We start from the raw sequence: 27,656 nt of genomic DNA on the forward strand, positions 1-27,656 counted from the left end.
CATGAAAATTAACGCATTTGAATGTTCAATCTGTCAAACGCTATGCGACTTTGGCTATTTCGTTAATTAAGAATAATTTGTTGAATAAATTTTTGTGCCTGCATTTGACTAATTAAGTTTATGCAAATTGCGCGAGCGTGGGCGAAAGTTTTATGACGCCGGAAAAAAGCTTAATACTTTATGAGTTTTTAAGTTGCCGACAAATTGACGATGGATATTGTGTGGAAATAAAAATTGAAACATTAAAGTGAAGCAACTATAAATAAATATACACAGAAGTCATAAAACAAAGGCGGGCCCTTCTTCTTGTTGAGTTTTTCCCCAAACTCCCCTTATTGCATCTTTTGGGGCTCCCTCTTCCACTGCACTTGAAAAAACGTTCTATATAATTTATCATTTAAGATATTGATGGAATATTTAATTCACTACCACACATCCGAAAATTTAAATACAAGACCTTTAAATTAAGATAAGCATCAAATAGCACATTTTTTCTCAGTGTATTGGGGAGTGACATGAAGCGCAACTGTTTCTGCGAGACAAAGAAGGAGCAGAGGGAGAAGAAGAAGACGAAGGAAGAGGAAGCGGGAGCGGAGAATAAGGAGCACAACAGAGGGAAGTCGTTGAAATTAAATACGGTTTGTAACCAGAAATTCCGCAACTAAAAATAAACAAATGAGAAAAAGAAGCGCAGAGCACGCGACGCACAAAAGAGGGTGAAATTGTACCCGTGAAGAGCTGAGTTTAACAACAATATAATGTTCTTGGCCTCGCCAGCGATTTTTTATTGAGGAAATAGTGCAAATAGAATTGTGATTTCTGCATATTTGCATAAATTGCGGCCACTCGCAGAATTGCAAAACAAAGAACGGCGATATATAAGGCCAAAACAACGATAGCGAAATTATCAGAAGAAACCCACACATGCAAACAGAACCTAAGACAACAAGAGAAAAACAAAAGTCACTTGCTTTCGTTTTGTTTTGTTTTGTTATGTTATGGTTTTTTATCACCCAGTCTCCATCTCGCTCCCGCTCCCCCCCCTCTCTTTCACATCCCTTTCTCATTCCCACCCGATCGCCGTTGCATTTTGCGATCAACGGTTCTTTGGTTGGGGCATACTTCCTGCTCGCTCGCACCTACGCGAAAAGGCTTGGCGAAACCAGTTATTAAAAGCCATAAAAAGGAGAACCGTTTAACTGTTTAAGTGTCCCATGTTGGTTTTTTCGCCAGGTGTCTGAAACTTCGCCAGCTGTTGGCAGAAACTATTTTCGTATTTTCGTGTTTCGCTCGCATTTCTGCAATTTGCAATTGTTTTTTTCGGGGGTTTTTCGCTGTCCTGCTTCTGCGCAGAGGGTGCAAGCAGGACGGCAGGACTCAAACTCACACACACCCCTAAAAATGCCGCTACTCCAAATGCAATTTCATTGTTTTACCGTTGTATTTGCACTAAAATCGGAACCTGAATTTAATGGCGATTTCGTTTCAAAATATTTGCGTACACCCGGAATTATATGGCACCCACACCCCCATTTACACTTCGTATTTCGTTCAACTCCGGCGCAGCTTCGTTTTGCTCTCTATATACAGCTTCTTTGCGTTTTTTTTTATTAAATTTCTTTGCGCAAAAGGAGTGGCGTTGTCCAGGATTTTTTCACACATACACATGGACCTTATACACATATAGTCGGCGTCTTTTTATTTTCATTCGCACTGTTTTGTACTTTTTTCCGGCACATTTGCTTCTCGCCAAACTCCATTTAGCACTCTTTTGCTGGGATTTACCTTTAAAAAGCTTTTTGTTTAGCCCTTTCGGTATACACAAATCCTATTTTTTGAATACTCGCGACCCGGAATACTCGAATATATTCTATTTCGAAAGACGCCAATCGTACGATGAAAAAAATCACTCGATCATCATATGAACTCAGTACCCGCGGCAATTTATACTTATTGTTGATATTTTTGCAGCGGTTTAACTCGCGACGAAAACGCGTCCGGTTCGCTTGAATTTCGGGCCGATTTTGGTTTTGCTTTGTTTTTTTAGAGCTGGTACGATAGGAGATGACTATTCAATACTATCGGTGAAGTGCTTTGGCGCTATGGGTTTTTACACCTTGGGCGCAAGCACGGTCACACTGATAACTTGCAAATGAATCGAATATTCAATTATATTCGGGCAATCAGCGCTCCATTTCAAAAAGTTTGTATTCTAAGCTGACATTGCTTTGGCCTTTTTACGAAATTAAAATTTATTTTGTCTTAAACAACTCACAAAGCTTAAAATTACAGACCAATTTTTAATATTTAAAGACTTTAATTATTCAAGTTAATTATAATAAATCAGTAATATCCATTATCTGGTCTTTTGTAAGGTAATGTAAAAAATAGCAATGACTCAAACCAGTAAAAAGCTTTCTAAATTGATTTAAAAAAAATTTAAGTGTCGCTTGGTGACCCCAAGAATTTAACTAAGAATTTTAAAAAGGTATCTCAGATACCGTTTGTATTAAAATAACTTCTTAATAATAAATACCCACCGGCAAATAAAATGCAGATCTTTTGTTGTATTTTTTTTTTAATTTTGAGATTATATATATATAATAATTAGATTTACATTCATTTCTGTACCATTTTACTTGTTTTATTTTAGAAATAAAGTAAGCATTTATTACTAATTCTTTTATTCTTTTTTTGTTGTTTTAGACGTGCATGTTGGTGCACTTATCTTTCCATTTTGCTTGGATGAACATTACTAAATACGGGGGCGTACAATCATTTTATAACACAAAAACAAACAATATTTTAAATATACTTCTTCATGAGACTGTTTCGTTTGGAAGAGAAGGAGTGGGGCGAAATCACGCAAACAACATAAAATAAGGCAGAATTAGTGTTTCATTGGGGACTTGAGTGTGCACTCGATATAGAGATATTGCAACGTGACCACTTTTGATATTGAAGCTAGTGAAAACACAAAGAAATGCACACAGTACAACAAGCGGAGATGGTTATCAATTTTAACATGCTACGATTTATAGAATTTTGGTTTAATTTCCCTCCTTGATTCGTTCATCCGTTATTTTTGCTTTTGTTTTCATCATTCTCTTGGCTCTGTATAAAAGTTCAGTAAAAAATGCAGCTTAACTAGGTTCTCGTTTTGTAATTCCCTCCAATTTCGTTATTAAGGTAGCTCTCCTCGCAAACGTCGTGGTGCGTTTCTCTACTTCCATTGGATTTCCTCAATTGTTGCAAGCTTGCTTGGGTTTGTGTTGCTTTCGGCTTTATTTTACATTAATCAATTATTTACTTGTTTATCACTTAGTTTTTACAATGGCGTTTTATGTGGGTTTTGTTTGCTTTGCTTCGCTTCGCTTCGATTTCCATTTGCATTTGCATAAAATGTATAAATTTCCTCTGCTCTCTCCACTAACACGTATTTATCAGAAACGCACAAATAAATTCTATTTGATAATATCAAGAACAAAAACTAACTGCATATATTTTCTTCTATATTTTCTGCTGTGCGCAGAAAATTCGATATACTTGTATGTTTTGTGGGCTTATGCTGCGCTGTTGGCTTTCAACTTAAGTTTAACTTGTAAGCGAAATCATACACAATCGTGAAACGACATTTGAAATGAATCTGAATCGTGTGTGCTGGGTGTTCGTTCAGTTATGTAACGTTAATATACATACATCGAAAGGATGGAGGATACGAATTGCTTTAATTGCGGTTTTTTTTTCTGACCAGATCTGACAAAAAACCTCGACGAGTGAGCTTGAAATGTTCGTTTCTAAATATTAAGTAGAATATTTTATATATATATCTATATATATATAGGCTCGCGTTGATCGAGTTTTCTTAGCACATTTACTAATTGAAACGTTGTCGTGGTGAATTTCATAAGCACAAGTTCATGACCTTGGGTTGTTGGTATGTTGTTGAGTGTTGTTGTTGTTGGTTTAGGATATCTCACTTAATCGTTATGCACTCTTCACTTAAATCAGCTAATTATCTTTTATGTGTTCACGTTAGATACTTTCATTCATTTTCGTTTGCCTTTTGTGGTAAAATAAGAAGAAAATGTTTATGGGTTGATTTTGTTGCCGGTTGAGCAAATCGATCGATGAGCGTCGATCGAAGGCTGCCTGCCAAGATAATCGATCGTCGATTGGATTGGATTGATTTGGATTGGTTTCGATTGGATTCGATTACCAATTGGCCATGCCCGGCTTGTTGAGCGTCATAAAGTAGATTTGACACGATGAAGCACCTTTGGCACTGCTGAAGAATACTTTGTCGTTTCGCTCGCAAAGGAATTTCAAGCGCTGCGCCTTTTTGTGCATGAACACACCATCCAAATGGCCGCTCTCGACGGAACGTATCTGTAATGAGGGCGCAAAAAAGCCATTTAAATGATTACTCGAGCTCCCAAAAGCATGCTCACTCACCTCTATTGCTTTGTTGCCCCAGCCCATGATTTGTCCAGTGCCAATGTAGGCCACCGAGGTGGGCATCTCGCCCCACTAAGAGGGATTAAAGAAAATGTATTACACACTGGCCAACAAATAGCTAGGAGCATTCCCAAATGACTTGCCTGCAGTACAATGTTCTTGGAAACGCGGCCCACAGTGTTCACATAGACGCCCTCATTGTCGTAGCACAGCAGCAGTTGCATGCCATTTGAGTTGGGAAGCGCCACAATACAATGCGGAATGATTGCACCCTGAGTCTGCAGAAATAGCAATTATTTAGCAATCAATTACGACACTTGTCATCAGACCAACTTACATGCTTGGGAAGATAGATATCGTATACTTCAGCTGAATCTAAATCAACCGCATGGAAACCCTCGGCGGAGCCATAGATCACCTTCAGTCTCGACTGATCCTCGATGGTGAGATCGACCAAAAGCGGGCGATGTTCCAGTTCACCAAAATTCTATGAAATGAAAACCATAACTCGTAAACTTTCTTAGACTATATAATGAAGTATGGAGACCCACCTTAAATGCCATAAATTTGTGATATGGTTTGGGAGCCCATGCATAAATTTCAATAGAGTCTTTTAATGCAATCACTAGGAACTTAATCCTCTCGTATTTGACAATCTTAAAATGTACAGCACCTTGCAGATCACCCACGTTGATCCAACCGTTCCGACGCTCCACTTGCTGCAATTGAAACCATATCGAATTATTAGTCGAATGGATAACTTGGCAATTCAATAACTCACATCGGAGAGTCCGTCGGTGCGCAAGATCTTCGACTTAAGCCAGGACAAGTAGTAGACGCGCACTCGGTTCTTCTTGCCGGATATGGTGACCAATATGTTCTGGCCCTCTAGCACCTCCATTTGCTGGAAACGGCGTCGCGAGATGAGCTGGTAGACCTGTGGAAGCAGACATAATGGTGCATTAGAGGGTTACATGATTTCATTTTATAAGATTCACTTACCTTGCCCTGACCGGATCGATCTAGCAGCATTAAGCCATTCTCCGTTCCAATCAGCAGGTTGACGCCCCACAGCGCTGCACACAGGATCTCCGAGTTGAAGCGCTTCTTATACTTACGGATCTCGGGCGTGTCGTTGGCCGCCTCGTGGGAGGTGGGCGTTACGTTGACATTGACGTGCGATTCCCGGCGCGAAGGACCAGAGCCGCCGGCCCCGAAGCCAAAGGTCAGGAAACTGCGCTGCTTCTGTTGCAGGGCATAGGCGTGCGGTGGCAGCGGATTGGAGATCGAGGCCGAGGATGTCGAGGAGCAGGGCGTCAGGTGGTGCAGGTTCGCGGAGGAGGAAGAAGCAGATTTGTGCAAGAGATTAGTAATACTGCTGGAGGAGCGCGTCTTGCTGATCGAATTCTTGGGCGAATTCTGGCGCGAATTCGAGGACGAGGAGGCGAGCGATATCGTCGATTGGGGCGAGTGATTGCTGCTGATAATCACGCCGCCCACAACGGTACCGCCCCCCAAACCGAGACCACCGCTTCCGCTGCTGGCGATAAACGATTTCGATGGCGTGGAATGCACGGATGAGCTGATGGCCGCTTGATACTGCTTAATCGATAGCACAGTTCGATTATTTCGATTATTTTATTGGCGTAAGTTCGATTGTTTGTTTTATTTTAATTTTATATTTCATTGTCGATTATTTCGATAGTTTATATTTGTACATAGGATTTCATTGGTTTTTGATTTGTTTACGGTTTTTTATGTAGAAAGAAAAGAAAAATAGAAAAGTGCAGACAAATTTTAATTAGTCTTAAGATGTCAACTAAAAATAAGAAAAATTAAATCATATTTACATGCGAGGATTGGGTGTGTGCTTCGGTTTTTGTGAGCATAGAGAGCATTACAATAGTGTCTTGTGTGTTTATAAGTGTTATGTGTGGATGCTTAGACTAACAACAAATGAAAATATAGCCGAAACTCAGACCATGTTAACAGTGGTAAAATGGCGGAAGTGTGTTAAATATAACCAAAAGAAATTATAAATTAATGTGATTAATCTTTCCCCAGAGGCCTTTGGTAAAAATTAGAAACCATTTAAAAATATGTTGTGTTTTCATAATATTTGGGAAGCATTTCTCCAAGTGTGTGTTGTATGTGGTATGTGTGTAATGTATAGTAGACGAAACGTTAGCCACAAAAGATTGGCTGCTTACAACGCAAAAGACAAAGGGAATACCCAAGTTGAAATTGAAATGAATATATACACATTTGTATTATTGACAGAATAACACTGAAAAGTATTCCTAGGGCTGGGAAAAAAGTAAAGATGTGCAAAAATTATATTTAAGATTTCCATGTCCTTTTAATAAAACAGATTGTATGGCACATTATGAAAATGTGATGAAAAATCATAAGGTGGAGAGAATTATAACTATACACAAACGTATTTTCTTGTTTTGGTTGTTGTTTATTGGGTTGGTTTTTTAAGAGAGCAAATTATACAAAATAAGGAGCACTTTGTCGGTGGGGGACTAATCGTTCATACTTACTATTGTAATGTTTTGATTGTTTGTTTTTGATTGGTAATTTGTAAATTGTTAGAATATATCGTAGTGGCCATCAGCTCAAACGTTGCGGAAAGACAAAGCACAATTAAGAAGAAGAAATTTGTTTAAACATTTTGGATCTTTACTTTTTGATGTGTTCGATAAATCATTTTTAGTCAGTCATGCACTTGGTGAGAGCTTCATACGAGCATGCAAGTTATTTTCATATTTTCAAAATTTCTCGACCAATTTTCATTGTTTACCCTCTTCAGAATGAACTTTGCTCCACGTCAAAGATATATGTTTATGCTAGAGATTTTCTATATCTTAGGGATTAGTCACATACATACTTGGGGTTAGGAATGGGATAAAATATGACCAAATAAAAAGTTCGAAACAAAAAACTGTATCTGCATTTAGTTTACTTCTAACAAAAATGTAATTTCCCTGACTTGCAAATTATTTCTTATGTTAGTATTAATCCCTTGATCGAAAGTGTTCTGATTCACTGGTTATTAAAAACGTCTCAAGGTGGAATTCTTAAATTAATGACTGATAATGAACTTGTTTATGACTCTGTTATCAAACCGGAAGAACTTCAAGTTATATTTTCTTAGCCATGATTCCTAGCATAGAAGAGATAATGGGAATGAATCGGCCCGAACAACAGAACGATACAACGAGATATATTATCACAATAAATAAACTCAACGTGGACACAAGGGTTACGAACGAAAAACATAATGAAAAATCGATTAAAACGAAAAACACAGAAGGACGAGTCGGAGTATTTATTGGGCACATTACTTACCTCCTCACTGGATGATTTATCATGGCGTGGTGGCGTTGCCGGCGACGCCTGGCTGAGTAGATCCGGCAGGACGCTGCTGGTCCTTGTCCCAGGAGTTCCCAGTCCAGTGCCATCGGCGCCCACGCCGCTGCTGCCACCGCCTCCTCCGCCGCCGCCGCCTCCTCGATTCTGTGTGGAAACACATGGCACATAAATGCAGGTTCTCAAACAATTGCAATGGAATTAGAGGGGAAAATGGGGTTACAGAATGTCTTTAAGGGAAAGTAGGAGAAACAGAAACGAGTCAACGAAATGAGTCAAGTAACGTACAAAAGAGATTCAAGAGCAGCAGCACAAAATAAATGAATGCCAATGAGACACTTGAGGTTGCCTAATGATGACCCCGCCACTTCTAAGCCTCGACTTTAGCCGCATATGGGTCTATAGTAGGTACAGATATAGACAGAGTTCTGGGTGCGGGGTGAGTGTGTGTATGTATCCGTTTGTTCAGAGCTTAAACACTATAACATTTAGGTATCGAGTCCGCTGAGTTCGTCAAAATTGTTTTAAAGCTAACACTTATTCTAAATTGGCAACATTTCAGTTTCAGCGCAGCAGGCAAAACGTGGGCTCAAGTTGCATAAACAATCTCTCGCAGATGGGGCGTTGTATTATTTACGTTCCTTAATTAACTTTTACTCTTGCGTACCAAACCAGCAAACTTTTGTAATTGATTCCGAGTTTGTTCAGAGAAAAGCTTTAAAACAATTTTGAGCGAAAGCAGTAGAGTTTACAGATGATACAGAGCAGCATTCTAATTAACAGAGTTACATGAGGCAGCAAAGTAAATAATTTATTTAATAAATAGCATTGGTAGAAGCTATTGCAAGTCTAACAACAAATGTATACAAACTATCCGAGCTATTTCGGTTTTTTTAAGAATAGTTTAATATTTTATCCAATCTAAAAGAACCAATTAAGCCCAAATGTATTAAAATTGTATTATTTAACTAATTCAAGTTGGTTTTCTGTTTTTAAATGATCCTAGCTGCCTCAAATACCAAAACTCAGTCATAAAACTTTATCGACACCGTATTATTAACATTAAAACAGGAAATTCAGGATAGCTTTAACACCTGTACTACGGATATTAACTGATCTCATTAGCATTCGATACTTTTGCCTTTTTTTTCGGGGTTTATAGGATTATATACAGATTAGTTTACCGATCTACCGGTTATTTGCATTTGTTAATGTGTTCTTAAGCGTATTAGATAGTCTTAATTAGGGTTGCGGTTAGCTTAAGTCCTAAAATGGCGTGGGCTCTGATTGATTATGAAAGTAAACAAAACAAATGAGAATGCAGTAAACAATCGAGCATAAAAACCAAATAAAACCAAACATGCTCAAGCAATGAAAAGTATAAAAACACATCGTTTAGCTATCCCCTAAATGTATATTGTACATTTCCAGCTGTTTTTCGATTAGCAACAATGGGCGTCTATTGGTTTAATATTTTATTTACGAGCTATTAGTTGAAAGTGCGTGTGTGTGGATGTGGTGAGTATGGAAATAGCGAGCCAAATGGTAAATTTCAGCCTTTTTTTTTTGTAGTTCGGGTGGTTTGGTTTACTTTTCTGGCGCCAAGACAAAACACATTTTAATGGAATAATTATTTTTGCAATATTCTTTTTTGGTGAGTTATGTTCGCAGCATTTTTTGAATAAATGTTTGCCTCTCTGTTGATTTGCTTGTTTGGTGCGAGCTGAGAGCGTTTACCTGCTGCTGCTGTTGCTGCTGCAGTTGCTGCTGCTGCTGCTGCTGTTGTTGCAGTTGCTGCTGCCTTTGGGCGCGAACGGCAGCATTCTGCAGCACAATGACGGATTCAGTCTTTTCGCGACGCGGTCGCAGGAAGTGAAAGTTGGCCAGGGACTTGGAGGTCTTTGGAGCAGCTCCCTTGGTGGCGGTGGCAGTGGTTGTGGGTGCAGCTGGTCCTGGCTTGGCACTGGCAGTGGCAGTTCCTGCTGCAGCTGCTCCTGGCGCTCCAGGCGCGGCATTCTCCTTGCTCTTACTGCTGATGCTGCTGCTGTAAATGCTGTTCCTTTGGTAGACTGCGCTTGACCTCTGAAGAGCCTGTGCTGAGGGCGATCCCGCTGTGGATCCGGCTGCAGTGGCTCCACTGAACACCGCCGAGTATCTCTTGGCCAGCGGGAAGAAGTCCGAGTTCTCGCGTCGAAAACCGCGCTCAAAATTCGTTGGCAGTCGGGAGTCCGAATCCTGGCGCTTATGCGCTGGGGAATTGGTGCTACCACTGCTTCCGCTACCACTTGCACTTCCCGATCCCGATCCGGATCCTGATGCTGATCCTTGTTCTTTGGCAATACTTTGGCTAGCACTTGGTTCGACCTTCAGCGGCTGATAGCCCCGTGGAACTGGTCTGGTGACGGCCTCCACCACACTGGCCCTTTGGAGCTTTGTATCCGCCTTCAGCGTGCTCAGCTGGGAGCTTCGGCTCAGGCTGGCAGTGGTAGTGGGACTACCACGTCCACTGCCCCTCGGACCGTTTCCGTTCTTGGGGAAGAACCGATCAAAGTCCCAGTCCCTCAGCAAATTGGATTCGTCGCCGCGACGCGACGGTGTCACATTGGCTTGCGATGTGGATGCGGACTTTTGCAGGCGGTTTATGTTCTGCTCTAGTTTCTATTGGGGATTTCGGGTTCAGGGAGGAGTAGTAGTTGTTGTTGTTGTAGTAAGTACGCAGCAAGAGAAGAATGGTGTTAGGTTGGTCTGTTTTTAATACTTAGAGGCATCTAAATATCGATTAAAAGAGAGCTTGGTTCGTCCCCACCCACCACAGCATGGAAAGTTTTTCATGAATTCTGCTCTTCATTCCGGTAGGTAACGAAATACACAGGGTTTTGATATATATATCTCTGATTTTGATGTGTGGTCTCGGAAATATATGTACCAACCCAGGTATGTAGGTATTCGAGAGATATATGGGGTGTGTGTGTGTGCGGATGTGCATATATAGTCATGTATGTAAAATATCTCGATCGTGTCAACATTCTATGCACCAGTGCATTAATGTTTATATAGATGCAACATCACACATGGCTCAATCAAAATATACAAAAAGTTGGTAACGGAAATTTTGAAAATAAATTTGTACAAAGAAAGAAAAATTCACGAAAAAGATTTCACGCTGCTTGCGCCATGAAATAACTATAAAATATATATATATGATTATATCAAATCAAGATTAATGCAAATTCAAATAAATTTAGTAGGAAAATCAAATCATATTTTAGGCTAGTCTAAGTAACTCTTTAATTTAGAGAACCACAACCAGGTTGAACTTAGTGTATATTACCGTTTTTGATTTAGTCGTAATCCTAGTTTCCTTTGTTCGGGCTGGCAGACCTTTAACCCGGCAAAAGCTAGTTTACAATTTGTACAATTGTCACCGATTCACAAGGCATATTCCTAAAGCTCATTCTGGCCTAACCCTCGCGGTTCGCATCTCATCGGTGGTAAAAAAATTAAAACTAATAACTAAACTAAACGAATAGTCGTACTCATAAGTATATAGTAAGGGTATAGAAGCTGAGCTCTGAAGATGTGGGTGCAACTTACGCGCTTCATGATCAAAGTCCGATCGCCGGCCTGATCGTCGTCGTCGGGCGTGGGCGGCAGTGGGCGGTTGGGCGGTCCACCGCTGCCGTGACTCAAGGGCGTTGTCGTGTTGGCGTCCTCGGAGACGGGTCCCAAGCCGGGCCTATATGAGAATTCGGGTCTGAACGTAACGAAAACCAAAAAGCCAACAAACAAATCGAAAACGAAAAAGGGGCGGCAAATCGTCGTTGACCATGGATATGGATATGGAAATGAAATGGGAGTGGCAGTGGATGAGGAAGTGGAAGAGGAAGGGTGTAGGTGGGCGGGTAATCAATGAGGTGTTTGAACAAGTGAGAGACAAGAATGTTGTGAACTGGGGTTAGTTGTTGCTTCTAATCAGGGACCGCAAATAGATTGCATTATGCTGTATTGATTTAAAACAAATTGTTTACTTTATTGATTCAATTCAATGCCTAATAGCCATCTTCACTTGCGATCCCTGTCAACTGATTCTTGATAGTGAACTACTCGGTTGCATCTTCGATTTGTGGAATTTTGCTGCAAACTGTCACGCCCCTTCTTTGTGCTCGTACTTACAGTGGCTTGGGCGGATCACTGGCCAGTAGAGTTCCATCGTTCCTGGCCCGATCGTTGGGCTCATCCGGCTCGCTGTCCGAATCGCTGCTGTCCAAGGGATCCAGCGGGTTCACCGGCTGGCCCAGATGATTGTTCGACTGCGGCGGCAGAGCGGCGGCCGGCTTGGACGAACCGCCGCCTCCGGATGCCGATCCCCCGGAGGAGGACAGACCGCTCGACTGGCGATTGTTGCGAGGCGGCGCCTCCGGCTGCGCCTGCTGCTGGGATCCCTGGCCACCGGCGGCCGTCTGCGGCTGTGGCTGTTGGGAGAAGACCACGCCCAATTCACTTAATTGTGCTGCTAACACATCCAAATGATCCTACAGTTTTACAATACATTTTTTGGTTTGTTGTTTTCGTTTCAGGGGCAGGAGGATTTGTGTGTTTGTGTGTGTGTTTGTTTGTTGTGTGTTTGTTGTTGGGTGTGTGTTGAATTGCACATGATACCACAGTTTTTCACGGGTTTTCGATTCATTTTGAAGGGGGTGGGAACGAAAAGTAAGAGAGCATTAGATTGAATTTTCCTCCGATACGGTACTTATAGATATAAACGATCAAACGCACGCCAGGCGAAAAGGTGTTTTTGGATCCAGCAGAGCATTACATAGAATCGGTTAGAAAGCTCGGTTGTTAGTCTTTATCTACGTTAGTTTAGAGCCGTTTCGGCACTTCACTTTGCTCGAAACCGCATTAGAAACGCATCAATCACAACGGAGACTCTATGCTCCAGGTGTATCAATCTACTGGGAGGGGGTTAGTCAAATCGGTTGAGTTATGGAATCTTTGCGCTGTGGAAGCTTAGTTCAAAAGTGGCACGTGCAATAGGTGTTGGTTTTGGGGTTCGAGAGTTACAAAGGGTTTTGTGTACCTCCGTTAGAGCAATTTTGACTAAGGTCCAAAAGGGGGAGTTTTTTTTGGGGTTACACAAATGGAAAACAATCAATGCAGAGTGCGTTGCCGAAGTTATGTGTTAGTTTTAAACCTGTTATCTTGACCTGATTATATCAAAATGCATTTCCTTAAGGCCAAGTACTTCGGAAACGCACTCAAATTTCAAATGTATGCAAACTTTATAGGTAACTCAAGCAGTAAACGAAACGGAAAAGATGCGACAGGCTTCAACTGAAAATCGTAGGACATACCTCAGGTCTCCTTGGTGGTAACTGTTGTTGTTGTAGTAGTAGTCGTGATTGTTGTTGTGTTTGATAATATCAAGTGTTTGTTTTGTTGTAATCGTAATCGTGTGCGGTTTGGAAATCATACGTTGGTTTAACGGCGCACGGGATGATGTACACATAAGTCAAATCATAAATCGACATATGGCATACGTATATATGGCGCATACGGTATATGGTATATACGGGTTTATCAATGCATATTTGTATACGTTATATAGATATATATATATATTTAGAGATTATGTAGGCGCACATAACATGAAAATAAAAGAGATATAAATTAGGATAAGATATGGCATGGTTTCGACTTTTACATGGTTTACATATGGGTTAAACTAAAAACTAACTACAACGCGGGGCGGGGTTTACAAATTACGGGGCAGAGATGGAGCATCCTTGGGCACATTTCACAACTATAAGCTGCTGTTATGCTTTCTCGACTGGAAGTCATTGCTCTGGAGGAGACCTCCCCTTGAGATCGGATTACCCGATTGCCGCCTTATCGGCCCTGCCCTTTCGCTGTTAATCTATGCCCGATACGCACCGATGGCTTGAAGTTATTCTGCGAGTTGCGCTGCTGTTGCTGCGGCGTCTGTCCCGCCGGCTCGCCGCACTTGGGCGTCGGTGGCAATGGCCGATTGGCGTGCGGCGGATCCGGCACCACGATCAGGCGCTGTGGCGGCCTTGCTGGCGGACCCGGCTCCTCAACCTGCTGGCGCTGTAATCAAATAAGAGCGTTGAGTAAATCAGAGCATATTGTAAGGCCACATTCATGGGCATCTCCTCACCGATGGCGGTTTTGGCTGCCGATTGGCCTGTGGCTGCTGGGCGGCCTGCTGAGCCTGTTGTGCTGCATGGGCCGCCGCTGCTGCCGCCGCCGCAGCCTGCTGTTGCTGCTGCTGGAGTTGCGCCTGGGCCTGGGCAGCGGCATGGGCGGCAGCCGCCTGGGCCTGCGCCTGGGCCATCATGTGATGCTGCTGCTGCTGCTCGGCGGCCAGGCGACCCTCCTGGATCTGCTGGAAGTTGCGGCGCAACGTGTCGCCGCCTGGTGCCTGGACAATGGAGCTGTGCTCACCGGCCAGCTGCGGTTCGTCGTCGTCGTTGTCGGAGCCCGAGTAGCGGTAGTCCTCGCGCTCCTTCTCCTGCTTGCGCTTCTTGCAGCGATCGATGTGGTCCTTCAGCTGGATGCGCACCTGGCGATCTGTGGGCTGGTCCTTGATGAAACCGTGCTTCAGCAGGTTCTCGGTGTAAGGCCGCTGGTGATAGTCCTTAACTGTTGGTGAAACATTACGCTTAGTTATTGATCTTATACGATTTTACGAAGTGCAATGGCATGACTCAAAAGACAGAACAGTTTTTTGCTACCATAAAAGAAGATGACTCACCTAGCACCGTGTCAATAAAGCCGTGGAACTTCTTGGACCACTTCTTCGATTTGAGCCTGGGTGGCGAGTTGCGCGGAATCAGGAAGAGGGCGCGCATCGGATGCAGATCGCAGAGCGGGGGCTGTGACTCAGCCATCTCCAGGGCGGTGATGCCCAGCGACCACAGATCGGAGCGATTGTCGTACGTGGCGTCGGGATTCTCGTCGCAGGCAATGACCTCGGGGGCCATCCAATAGGGAGTACCTATGGTGCGGGGGAGAGAAGCGGACGAAAGCCAGTTTAGCAGGTAGGATCGACAGTGGCAGGTGACTCATTTAGCTTACCGATGAATGTGTTGCGCCGTCCTATCGTGCGATCCAGCTGGGCGGAGACGCCAAAGTCCACCAGCTTCACTTCGGCGTTGTCGGTGAGGAGCACATTCTGCCCCTTGATATCGCGATGGATGACTTTGTTCGAGTGCAGGTAGCTCAGGCCCCGCAGGATCTCGCGGCAGATGTAGGCGATCCACTCCTCCTTCAGGCTCTGACCCTTGGTGGACTTGACCAGATCCGTCACCGATCCAGCACCACAGTACTCCATCACCAGCCATAGCTGATCGTCCTTCCCAGGCGGTGACTTCTTGATGAAGGCTCCGTAGTAGGTGGCGATGTTTCGGTGATTCGAGTATTTCTTTAGCACATTGATCTCCAGCTTGATCTCCTCCTCTTCGTCCTCGGTGACGTCCATCACCTTTATGGCAGCCAATTGACCAGTCTTCGTGTGACGACCCTGTAAATAGAAAAGCGGGAATTCTCGATGTTAAAAACAAAGGCTTGATAGAAATGCAATTATAAAATGGAATCATTAATTATTAAGGGGAATGCTTTCGGCATTGTTCATTTTTCGATGTGCGAAATATGATTAATCCCTGAATGAAGAAGGCCAAGTGACGAATTGAATTTTTTAGTCATCAGCAAACAATCTTGTTAGAAATTCAATTGAAACACAAACGTGATTTTTCATTCGCATATTTCTATTTGCTTAGTTATATCGCAATTTATATTCTTTAAATGCGGAAATTATACCTATGAATATTGAAAACTATTTAAAACCACTCGAGTCCCTGGAACTCCAACCGATTTGGTCTTGGGCACTGGCCATGATCGAGGTCAGGCCTGGGGGTTTTACTGCGTTTCCAGAACTCGGCTCGGTGCATTGCGCCATTGAGGCTGTTTAATGCACTTCAGCACCCTCCATTATGCCGTCGACGACAACAAGACGATGGCGATGACGCTGGCGACGACCATGGAGGCGTTGGCTAGTGCAGCGCTGTATATATTCTATATATTTTATATGGTCTGTGGGTCTGGCCCCTTCCCCGCATTCACGCCCGGCGTCCACAAAGTGCGACGCATAAAAAGTGATTAAGTAAACAAAAGCAGCCGCAACGCCAGCATCGACATCGACTCCAATGGAATCAAGCAATAGAACGCAACGAGGAGGAGCGCAAGTGGAGGGCAGGGAACTCTGTCTGGAGAGGAGCATCAACCTCGAGTGGGGTAATGTGTCTGCTCAATCAGGGTGTCAAGTAGTTAAGGTAAACATGCCACAAATATCTATTCAAGAGCGCCACGAAGGTGACTAAATCAGGACCTGGATGGGGGAAACTAAAAAAAGATTGAGGCACTGAGGAAAATATTTTGCAGATTGAAAGGTCATTGGAGTAGTTTAAAGGCAAAGTTAACTAAACATTTATAATTATCTGCCGAAAGGAGTCAATCTTAATTATTAAGTCTACTCTCTAAGTTGTGGCAATTCTTAACCAGAGATTCAAGAGTCCCAAAGTTTCCAAGTCACGTTGCATCTTCGGCGTTTAGTGCTGGTGCTCAGACAACCCCAACTAGTTTCAATTAGCCTGCCACTTTAATCAAACTCGCAAATTGTTTTTATTCTCTACCCCCTTTTTTTCTGGCCAAGATTGAGTTGTCCTGACCAACCGGTTGCTGGGTGCAAAAAGAGCTCCCAGCTTCATCAGCTGCCATCGGCTGCATCTCCGTTGCGGCTGCCTTGTCGCCTAACCTAAGCCGCTTTTAAAGTCATTTTACATTTAATACAGTTTTAATTGAGTGAGCAGGAGCATCAGGCTCCGGCCCCATCCATAAATCAAAATGCTTAACGAGAGATGATAACAATTTAAGTGACGATAGTCAGACGATGACGATGCGCCTTACGGTGCGGGATGGCATGCTATGAAATGTTGCCCGTCGGCTCTTCGATGTTCACTTTAAGAGGGTGATTACGATTCGGTTTCTGGTTTGCCCGACCCACGGGGAAAACACTTTGGAAACTCCATCTATGCGCTGATCTATATCTGTAATAGCTTCGAGTTGATCGGTGTATTTGGGCACCTTTAATAGACGTCGTTACAGCTCTATATAGCTGGTGATGGAGAATCGGTTCCATCATGAAGCTTGACAACCATATCCAACAAATATCAGAAGATTTTACAAAAACATTTACAACTGCAATGGATGGAATATCCGAATATGCAACGCCATTATTTATAGTGCACTCCATAACTCAGTGTGCAAAAACCTGTCATTTTCTTTCCGCTTATTGAATAGTTAGACGAGGCGTTACACCATGACTAGATCCTATCAAAATGTTATTGAGAAAATGGCCAAACGAAGCGAAAGGAGTTGGAGGAGAACGTCTTGGCCATCAGCGCATCATCGCCAGGTTCTAACTGTGCTGCAGATTTTATGCAAATTAATGATATGCACTAATGGAGCCTGACTTGCGGAATAGAACGAATTTGTGCATAGAGGAATCGATTAGATGGTGTATTGCACTTGTACCAGGAAATTGTCGTCTTCGATTTTTGAGTGGGTTCAAAATCCGCCCCGGGCCACGTAGCTATGTAATCGAAGAAGAAAGATGATTGCCGCAATTAATACAAAGAAAAATATTTGTGAATCACTCAGTGCGGTCGCACTCCCATTGGCATTTCTCCACCTCCCGTCGGTTTCTTCTTAAAAGCCCCAAAGCAAATAGAGCTAAACAATCCGCTGAAACAAATAAACAAAGCCACTGACTGCGACCGACGACAAGCCTTTTGCCATATAAAGCTCCGACCGGGTAAAAGAGAAAAATCGCTGAATTTGTAATATAATCAAAATGTGAAAATGTTTTAAAGGCAAAGTCAACAATGGAATGAAGCTCGGTGCTCGAGTGGTGCAGCTGTCCGATTCGAGTTTGGATTTGCCTACCTATGCACAAGAGATGGTTTATGATTACCACACCGAGCACGAGTATCTGTCAGATACCGGCCACAGTCACAATAACACTCACAGATACACATACAGACGGATACGGATACAGGCGCAAATAAAATCAAGCGTGAAAAGAAACCCAAACAATAAAACAATCAACCCGATGATATGCCACAAATATACAGATACTTGGGCGCTAGGGTGGACCTGTCTCGTGGAGAAAGATACTTGAAATGGATTTACTTCCCTAAATAGAACAAGGCTAGGAATTTACCCGAACAGCTTGATTACAGAGTATCTGAACCTTTTGATTTCATAAAATATATGTACTTCTTTATTGCACAGATCGAAGGTCCACCGTAAACTGCATTAGTGGCTAAAGAAAACTGCATAATAAGGTGGGAAATATATTCTCATAAGCATTGTATATATCAGATCGTGAAAAGTATACGTAAGAAGCATAGCATATGCAATATCTTGTTTTGGAAACTTCACTCTACCCCCGTTCGGAAACTATGCAAGTCGTGTAAATTGTCGACAAAAATCCCAGGGAAAAAATGCGAGAAAAATTCGCAACAGACGCTGACAGAAAAAATATGATTTTGGTCTGCAAGCTGGCTGATAACAGAAGAGGGGGAAAAAAAATATTTAAACGCATGTCGGAAACTGGCGTTGCATAAGAGGCAAAAATGCTGTCAAGTGCCTCCCCTAAAAAGTGGCCCAAAAATATCAACTTTTGGACATGTTTTTCAAGTTGCCCCAACTTGGCACGCAAATCGCTTGAAACAAAGAGGAGAAAGGGAAATACATTTCGTATACTATATACAACTGCGATTGTTTTAGCTGGAAGAAATTGAGTTCCGTTTGCGATAAGGAGAGAGAACCCATGTGTTCTATACGATCAGCAGATGAAAATAAACGAGGAAATGGAAATGTTTTGAATAGATTAGCCGAGAGCTGGAATCAAGGAACATAGAAAGTAAAGTTATGGGTCGCCAGAGAATTTATCTAGAATTTATTTAACCAGGCAGCTTCCCGCTCCACTTGCCTCATTTCCTCATTTCCATGCCATTTATATCGATGGACCCACCACCCACCTGTCGCTGGTGTTGGGTAACCCAAAGAGCTCCAGCCACATCAAGCCGAAAGGAAACCAAACCACATGGTACCACCACTTCTCTCCTCTACTTCAGTCGATGCTGCTGCTGCTGCTGACACCTTTCATTGAGCTTTGTGGGCATATTAATTGTGGCAACTGCATCCAACTGCATCTTGCAGCTCCCACACAGCCGCACACAGGCAATTCAATTACAACACTTGCGAGCCGCAGAGATCCGACTTGGAGTGCGAATGGAAACCACAGCATCACGCCCGTGCGATGCGACGAGTTGGGTATCACAAGTAACCCACCGACCCAAAACCCACCGAGTGGCAACAGCCTCCGGTTTGCCCCACTGGCCCACAGAGTTCTCCAGTTCGGAGCAGCAGTGCAACACAGCTGCGTTTGGCCAACTTACGCAACATTTGTGCATGGTTTTTATTGTACGAGATGCCTGCTTTTTGCGCTGCCAGTCGATCGGTGTGCAAATTTGTAGACTCCATTTGAAAGGTGATTAGGTGGACCACACTGGGGCTAGAGGGGGCAACGAGGGGAGCGGGAAGGTTAACGCTCATCAATTAGCAATTGTTGTTAGTTTCGTTGATTAACTTGGGTAATCAACGTTTTTGTTGTTTGAAAATTCGTAGGTGTGCTACAGTCAATACGTTTTGTAATGGAAATTTCAGTTATAGTTAGATTAAAACTTATAGATATGAAAATAAAGTTTAGCAGATATCGATTTTCTCTTTGGAAAGCCAGAGTGTGCCAAGCACCGCCTATCGAGGGCCTACTGTACTTTGGTACCCGCGTTGCTATATCTCGTTTGGTCTGCGAGTGTTTGCAGCTGGGTCATAAAACAGCAATGAAGGAGCAATAGTGCTTGAAATTTTTGTTTAAATTTATGCCCAGATATGTGGCTCACATTTGGTCAGCGCTCGAAGTTCCAGGGGGGGAGGTTGGGTCAAAGGTTAGCCAGGCCAATAGTTGCACTTACCCCGCTCGATCCCGCCCACCCGTTCATTGAACCACTTAACAGGCTTTTTAGCACTTGGCTGCATTTCATTAAATTGAATTTTCCCAGCCGTCAGCAGAGGAGTGTGTCTGAGTGAGCGGGTGAGTTCGAGTGGAGTGGAGTGGAGTGTTGTGGCATGGAGCAGCGCCAGGAAAAACCGAGTTCAAAGTGTTTGGAAAAGCTTTCCATTTTGTATTATTGCCAGGTTGCTGCCGTAGCCTCCACCTGGTTAACTTAGTTAGTCAAAGTTTGTTGTTTGATGTGCCAGTTATTTTCGTAGCCAAAGTGCCAGCGTAAATGTAAATTTGGCATTTACAATTTAAAAACTGATAGTACGCCACTAAAAGCTGTCTAGACAAATTGCCCGAGAATAAATCGAATGAACCTAGGAATTTTATACAATTGATCAATAAAACACCATTAATTGACTATAAAAGAATTCTATTTTAATGTTCCCTTTAATAAATCATTTAAAACCAATCCCATTTACGAATTGCCCTCTCACTCGTAATCGGAACAATTTCCCCCTACTTTCCAATCAATTACCAGCACAATTGTGGTTTATTCATTAGATTCACTGGCAATCCCCAATCACAAGAACAATTTTCATGGCCAGATTGTCTTATCAGCAGAGTATACCTTGAGAACTGACTCACGGACTCTATTTTCATTGTTGACGGCCAAAGTATTTATTTGCCAGAGATAAGCGAGCGATGAAATTGTGCCAAAAGATAATTTTGGCATATGTGGGGCTCGGAATGGCGGTTTATAATATATATTCAATAAAACCCAAATGTTGTGTGCGATAATGACGTTACTTTTGCGTGTCAACAATTTCCGGTTCCTTACCACTTAGGGGTGTGTGTGTGTGTGTATTATTACTTCCCGGGTTTATATTCTAATTAATTGAGAGCATGAGTGCGTCCCTCCAGAGCTGTCAAATTGCGATCCCCATTTCGGTAATTGGAAATTAAATGAATTAAGCGGAAAGACAGATAGGGTGGTCCACAAAAAAAAAAACAGAAGAAAAACTTGCAACCGCAACACGACTGCGGGTCAACGGGTTCGCTTTTCACTCGTATTCCCATCTCCCCGATTGTGTGCGCAATTACATGGACAATACTGTACTATCAAGCAATCCCATATATATGTGCATGTATACTATATTCCGATGTCACATTATAAGTCAATATGCAGATAAGGGTCTGCCCCAGCAGCTACAGAAAAAGAAAAGGCTGTATCTTCAGTTAGATAGGTTCAATTCCCTATGGAGAAAAGACAAAGACTTTTCTCTGTTGCCTGCAGCAAATTATGCATGCAAACTAACAAAACTTTCACTCATAAATTAATTGTTCAAAAGCAACAACGAACAAAAAAAAATTAGAGTGGCGAAACAAAACTAAATATGCCCCAAAAGTGCCTGTTCCAACGAAATCGTGGAATTCCACAAAACAATCTCTGAGTAATCAGCGAAATGTTTGCATATTTAATCAAACCATAAATATTAAAACATTTGCTTATTGGCAAAGTTAGCCTTGTAGGCAAAACAACAAGCCATACTTGTGCCAATTGATGAATAATGGCCAAACATAAAGATAAAGAGAGCTATCTCATTTGCTGATTTGTGGGCGGTAATTTGAACATATGGGTTTCAAAGTTTATTTGCAAAAGTAGGTCAATTGTCCATCAACACAGAGCAAAGAAAAGCGATTTGAAGCGGGTTGAGAGTTGGAATCGATATTTTGAAAGATATACAAAGTCTTTGTTTTACATAGATAGATATTTATATATAGTTAGGATACATGAGAGGAAACACATCACAAAAGCATTCGCTTTAAGTGAATCATAGTGTTTGTGATAAAGAAATTAAGAATTATTAATTTCCCTCTTAAGCAGAACTGAGATAAAAGCTGCTTTTCCTGGTATTCTAAATGAACCCATTAGCAAATCAAAGAGGTTATTTGTTTTTGCCTTTTCTAATGGCCAAAAGAGCGACCTTTGATCAACCTTTTTTTAAATAGTGTTTGTGGTTTCAGTTTGCCGGAGAAGGCAGACCACAAAAATTTCACACGCCGCCTTCGAAAGTGACAAATTTTCAACTTCCAACATGCATATATAATTTGAGCCAAAAACAAAAACTGTTAAAAAATAAATAAAAAGCGGAGGGACCACAAAAAAAACAGCAACCCACGCAGACTGTTTATAAAAAATGCATAACTTAGCAGCTTCGACACCAACTCACCGGCCATCAAGAAGAAGAGGCAACTTTCCAAGGTCGTTACTGGGTGCCCCCACACATATAGATATACATAAATGTATCTATACATATGTATCTATAGCTATGTATGAGCCACATTCCCCCACCTCGACTCAGATTCGATGACTTTCCCATCGCCGTTTGCTGCGGCCAGCAAAATGTGCCTTTCTTTTATTTTTCGCACTTGGCGAAAAAAAAAACACTCGAAAACGTAAACCCAAAATCCCATTTATTGTTTTGGCACAAAAGCTGCGGGGCAGGGAGCGCACAGGTTGCCTTGTCAATGAAAAAGTGTCAGGGCTAGAGATTTAATTAAGCGAACAAAGCGAAGCAGCCAGCCCGAAATCAGCAATCCAAAGCCAAAATACAAAATACAGAGCAAACGCAGAGTTAGTGAACCTCCACTAAAAATACAATGAGCGGGAAATAGCGCAGAAAATGCAGGGAATGGCTGAAGATAGCGACGGAATCATTTTAATTTTTCTGAAACAGGGAAAGAGAAAGGAGACTAAGTTACACTGCAATAAACTAAGAAGAGTTTAAAGCTTCTTATATTATAATTTTATAATCTTTAAGATATGGCTAATACATACAAAGTTATCCCACATTCCTGCTAATGAAAATACTTCAAGAACTTTCCGAAGTATCTTTCAGTTACTTTTTAGATTAAATAGCTATCTAAAGATTAATTCTTGATCCCAATCGTATAACTCTTTAGTGGAATGATCATAAAAGTCTAGTATTTCTAGAGATTTGTTAGATCTTATACCCAAAGTTTTTCTTTGCGTGTAGCCGCTCTGTGAACGTGTCAATGACTTGTGTTTGCTTAAATGCTTTTGGAGCCTACCCAACAGATACTATTTGCGTAATAATTAGTTGTTTTTTATATCTGTGACATTGAGAGCGCCTTTTATGCTTTTTCGGGTACTCGTGCACTAATTGCTGGCTATTTTATGTGTGTGAGTATAGTTTCTCCTCTGTATTTCGCTCTTTTTGCTGTTGTGGCTTCCTGCTTGATTTGTTTAATGGCTTTAATGTATTTTGCATGTTTCGCTTGTCGTGTTTTATTTTATTGACTGCCCTGCACTGCAGTTTCTGGCTCTTTAGCTTCAGTTTCAGCTTCAGTTTCTTTCTGCCTGGCTGCGCCTGCGCCGTTGGTTAATTTCTTTCCCCCCACTTATTTGCTTGCGTGCTTTATTATCATGTCTCGCTCATAAATATGTATTGTGGTCTTGCTGTCTGCACTTGTCTGTCTCCAACTGGAGCTCCACCTCCTCGCCAGCCTCCTCCACCTCCACCTCCTCGTGCTCCTCAATCCATCTGCTTCCTTCTCGAGTTCCACGTAATTGGGTCAAAGTTCGCCCAGATATGAAAAATGTTAATTATACGACAACTGTGGGCCGCTGTCGTTGTTTTTATTGTGTGGGCGGAAACTAACGGGAGCCAAGCCCCAAAAATAACATTTATGAACATTGCGGAAATTGGGCTTTGTGTGTGTGTTTCTTTTTTTTTTGGATACCGACACGTTCATATGCACTTAGATCATTTAAATCATGACGCATATTTTATGCAATTAAGTAAATTTCAACTTAAAACTATTTACTAATTTGATTTATAAGTTGTAATCTCCTTACTATTTTCATATTTCTTTAGCGATAACAAAATGCCACATTTAGTTAGGAAAAGTCTCACTTCTTGTGAAATGAACTAGAAATATATATTAGACAGCTATGCTGCCAGTAAACTTCTTTCGCATTCGTAAACTTTTGTAAAGTTTCTTTGTCTGAACTTTGCCGGCCACCTTTCTTAATTTCCAGTTGACCACGTTTTTGAAGTCAGACTTCTCATTATAACTTCCACACGCCCCCAACTGCCAACAGCAAGAAATCAGTGCACTTGCCATAAGACCGTTAACACGTTGCACTTGTACGTGTTCCCCGGAACCGCGTGTGGCTAACGATCCGATCCTCCCCTCACCCACGACTCCTCCGCCACGATTCCATTCCAATTCAGCTCCTCTGTCCTCTGACTCACTGGACGACAGTTTGGCCAGCTTATTAAGTGCGATACAAGCTGGCAAACAAACAGCGCAGTTGGTGGAAATATCGAGTTATCAATAAAACGGAAGTGCCCTAAACAAAACAAACACGAAAGCGAAAACAAAACGGGGGAGACAGATAGTCATAAATCAATGGAGCTTTGCGAAAAGATTCCCAGAAACGAAATTAAGTCATGCTAAAGATCGTCATTGACTGGAAATCCAAATACCCAAAAAAGAAAAAACACCCAGGCCAAATTGAAATTATGATTAAGGCAAGCGGCAGCAGGCCAAATGTCAAAAATTGGTCAAAACATTGGTCTGTGACGTTTGATAAGCTGCTGGGGCCAAAAAGGTGGCTCTCCAAAGCGAATGTAAACCGGTTGGACAGTCAGTCAGTCAGTTAGTAAGTAATCAACGAAAAGTCGGCTAAAACCACAGCCCAATAAATACCAACGAAATGAGACATACAGCGAGCAAGTGGATGGACTCCGCATCCGTTACTTTTTAAGTGCGTTCGAGTTCCTAGTCACATGCAGATAAAAACACACAATCAGAATCAGATACACAAAGTATCTGGCGGCATTACTCATGCTAATTTCACACAGATGCTCGGCCACTGCGGAATAATGAACAACTTAAAGCGCCAAAGACGTCGCCGAGTTGAGTTAACAAGTTCTCAAAGAACTGCGGATACACAGTAAACAAAACTTGTGCCTCATACAATTTTCGATTATTATTATTATTATATTTGATTGGTTCATGGCAACTTTTTCCCAAGTGTCTTACATTTTAATCTGCGTAACCCTAACAACTTCAGTTGTGTGGGAGATTTCAATTGACTGGCATTTCTTTGGCCATATTTTGAGCCATAAAGATATGAAATTTCAGAGACTTTTGAAAGCTGCCAATGCCAACTGATTGACAGCAGAATTTCGTGAAATGGTGTAACCGATAGAGCTTAATCCACCTGAAGAACCTTATAAGGGCACACGTGAAAGAGCTGGTCATTCCGAGAAATGAAATTAAATACGAATATGTGTGTATTGAAAGCAGATTATGAATACCCAAGCGCAACAACCTTGAAGGTAGTTGTGGAAATTCACTGGCTGAATTACTCATTCTCCAGATATTTAAACTCTGCGATGATTAACTCACTTAGTGCAAAAGCTCATATTAGATGGGGTATCAAGAAAAATAAACAAGCTTGTTAGATTGTTCTTAGCTTTCTGCCCTGCCATATATAGACTCTACTTTTTGAAACGATAAAAAAAAACTTGCTGATTGTAGTTCTCTTACTTTTTTGTTGGACTTTAAAAAGCTAGCCCTTCTTCTCCCCAATTTAGTTTTAAATTGCCAACCAAAAGTTGTACAACTTTATGGCGCCCAAATTACTCCTTTTCATGCAGTTTCGAACCCCTTCCCAAATCAAATTACCCACTTCGAGGGTATAAAAATACTTAAGCATCTGTAGAGGCGATAAACAACAACTTGAGGCAAATCCAGCAGCAACGGCAACTCAACTTGGTTGCATTCATCACAGAGATGCCGGCGGCGACCCCCACAAAGTGCAACAGCAACATGCAACTGCAACAACAACAACTGCAGCACTACGAACGCCCAAGCACCTGAACAACAACAACAACATCCAAAACTTGCCGTTGGCCTCCCAAGCGGCGCATGCCACACTTTTTCCGCTTTTTCTGATTTTCCAACAGCTAACGGTAATTTACAAAAGCAATGTCTATTTTTGTACCGCCGCCGCTGCTGCTGCTGCTACTGCTGTATCTTGCAGATACATTTTAAACTTATAATTTAAATGCAGGCACAAAGTCAATGCATTGTTTAGCTGCGTGATTATGATGATGATTGTTCCTGTTGCTTCTAATACTCTTCAAAAGGGTATACCAAATTCGTAAACTAACGCTGAGCTTAAAACAAATGTCTTTATGAAGTTATCAGCTTGGTTAGTAACGGTTTCTTATATTACGATTGATACAGATACCAGAAAAAGGTAATAAACTAGATTTTAAAGGGCATTTCAACTTCGAATTTGAAGAGTTTTGACCACCCTTTTTTATTCTTGCTATTATTATTACTACTATCACTATTAACCCGCCAGGCGCAGAGCCAGAAAAATGTGTTAATGTGTGAGAAGAATCCGTTCTCGGCATTTCTGTTTTGGCTTGTAGTCATTTTTTGTTTTGTTCGCCGCTTTAAGTTATTAGACATCATAGCGGACACAAACTAATTAAAGCGACCAGAACAAGACGGAAGATGAGGCGTCGCCCTGTAGATACATATCGCTTATAAAGAAAAAAGCATTGCAAAACTAAAGCAAAACGCAGTCAAGCATTAACTCTAACGATTGCTAATTATAAAGCGACTAAGTGACTCCCAGAAGCCAAAAGTCTGAGATCATTGCTCTCTCGGCGAAAATTTGCTTATGAAAAGAAAGCCGTAAAAAAAAACCTTAACAAGCTAATAAAATATAACGATTCGCTTACCTTGTAGACCTGACCGTAGGTGCCATTGCCCACAACTTCGATGAGTTCAAAGATGCCAGCTGGATCCTGAAAGAGAGAATGTGGAGAACATGAGTGATGGATGAACTAGCTGGGGAAAATCAATGTGAAAACGCCCAAATAAAATCCTTTTATTTTTCATTCCGCCCAGCTGCCACACACACACTGCAAACAAAGAACCCTCGAATGCCCCTCTTGAAACCCTCTTTTTTCGGAACCCGCACCACTTAAACAACCTTTAAACACGAACCAGTCCGGGATTTCCCTTTGTTTCTGGGTTGTTTGTAAACAAATTATTAAGGCATAACAATACAAGTAAGGAGAGACAAGTCCGCAGAGGCACTCGCACTGCGCTAAAAATAAAAAATCCTCGATTTCCAAATTCCGATTTGGATTCCCCCCCACCCCATCCCATCCCATCTGATATCCCTTATATTCCACTTTCATGCCCATTCTCGGTTCCCAAAAGCCATACAAATTGCATGCGAGTTCATTGACACGCAGCTCGTGACACGAGCGTGACACGACAGCGAGAAGTGGAGGCAGGCACAATGCTTTCTATTTTTATTGGAGCGCAGGTGATGGAGGAGCAGGCGCGAATGGGGCCACTGGGATTACAAAGACGTCCAGAACGACAGGTAAGGCAATGCCAATTAAAATAACAACAAAAACAAGAACGCCGCCATTTCAACAGGTAACTGACTTTTTCGACAGCCCCAGTTGACGCTCAAAGTTTCGAGAGGTTGTGGGTTCAGAGCCACGAGGCGCACATAAAGAAATTGTGCCCAATAAATATTGATTTAATAGGTTTACGGAGCGGAGCTATTCTCGGAAAATTAATATGGTTTTTTGATAGACTTATTGTC

General features: G+C 42.0%; 1 protein-coding gene across 10 annotated transcripts in view; it reads right to left on the minus strand.

Annotated features, from left to right (window-relative positions):
• Positions 1-2,560: 2,560 nt before the first annotated feature.
• The window catches only part of LOC6610494 (serine/threonine-protein kinase mig-15), a 31,173-nt gene continuing 6,077 nt past the window's right edge, over positions 2,561-27,656 (minus strand). For 2 of the 10 annotated variants that reach the window (XM_032720022.1, XM_032720023.1), the window contains exons 3-19: positions 26,773-26,838; positions 14,932-15,376; positions 14,609-14,851; positions 14,012-14,496; positions 13,768-13,941; positions 13,188-13,208; positions 12,007-12,365; positions 11,428-11,569; positions 9,571-10,491; positions 7,813-7,980; positions 5,461-6,060; positions 5,240-5,395; positions 5,010-5,177; positions 4,796-4,945; positions 4,602-4,736; positions 4,456-4,530; positions 2,561-4,389 (exon numbers count right to left, since the gene is read on the minus strand). In XM_032720022.1, coding sequence (XP_032575913.1) covers positions 4,216-4,389; positions 4,456-4,530; positions 4,602-4,736; positions 4,796-4,945; positions 5,010-5,177; positions 5,240-5,395; positions 5,461-6,060; positions 7,813-7,980; positions 9,571-10,491; positions 11,428-11,569; positions 12,007-12,365; positions 13,188-13,208; positions 13,768-13,941; positions 14,012-14,496; positions 14,609-14,851; positions 14,932-15,376; positions 26,773-26,838 — 4,482 coding nt within the window. In that variant the 3' untranslated portion in view covers positions 2,561-4,215. The remainder of the gene's footprint in view (positions 4,390-4,455; positions 4,531-4,601; positions 4,737-4,795; positions 4,946-5,009; positions 5,178-5,239; positions 5,396-5,460; positions 6,061-7,812; positions 7,981-9,570; positions 10,492-11,427; positions 11,570-12,006; positions 12,366-13,187; positions 13,209-13,767; positions 13,942-14,011; positions 14,497-14,608; positions 14,852-14,931; positions 15,377-26,772; positions 26,839-27,656) is intronic. The other 8 variants (XM_032720025.1, XM_032720024.1, XM_032720026.1 and 5 more) reach the window with 8 other exon arrangements.

Source organism: Drosophila sechellia, chromosome 3L, assembly GCF_004382195.2.
Source record: "Drosophila sechellia strain sech25 chromosome 3L, ASM438219v1, whole genome shotgun sequence".
NCBI classification, from domain to species: Eukaryota; Metazoa; Arthropoda; class Insecta; order Diptera; family Drosophilidae; genus Drosophila; species Drosophila sechellia.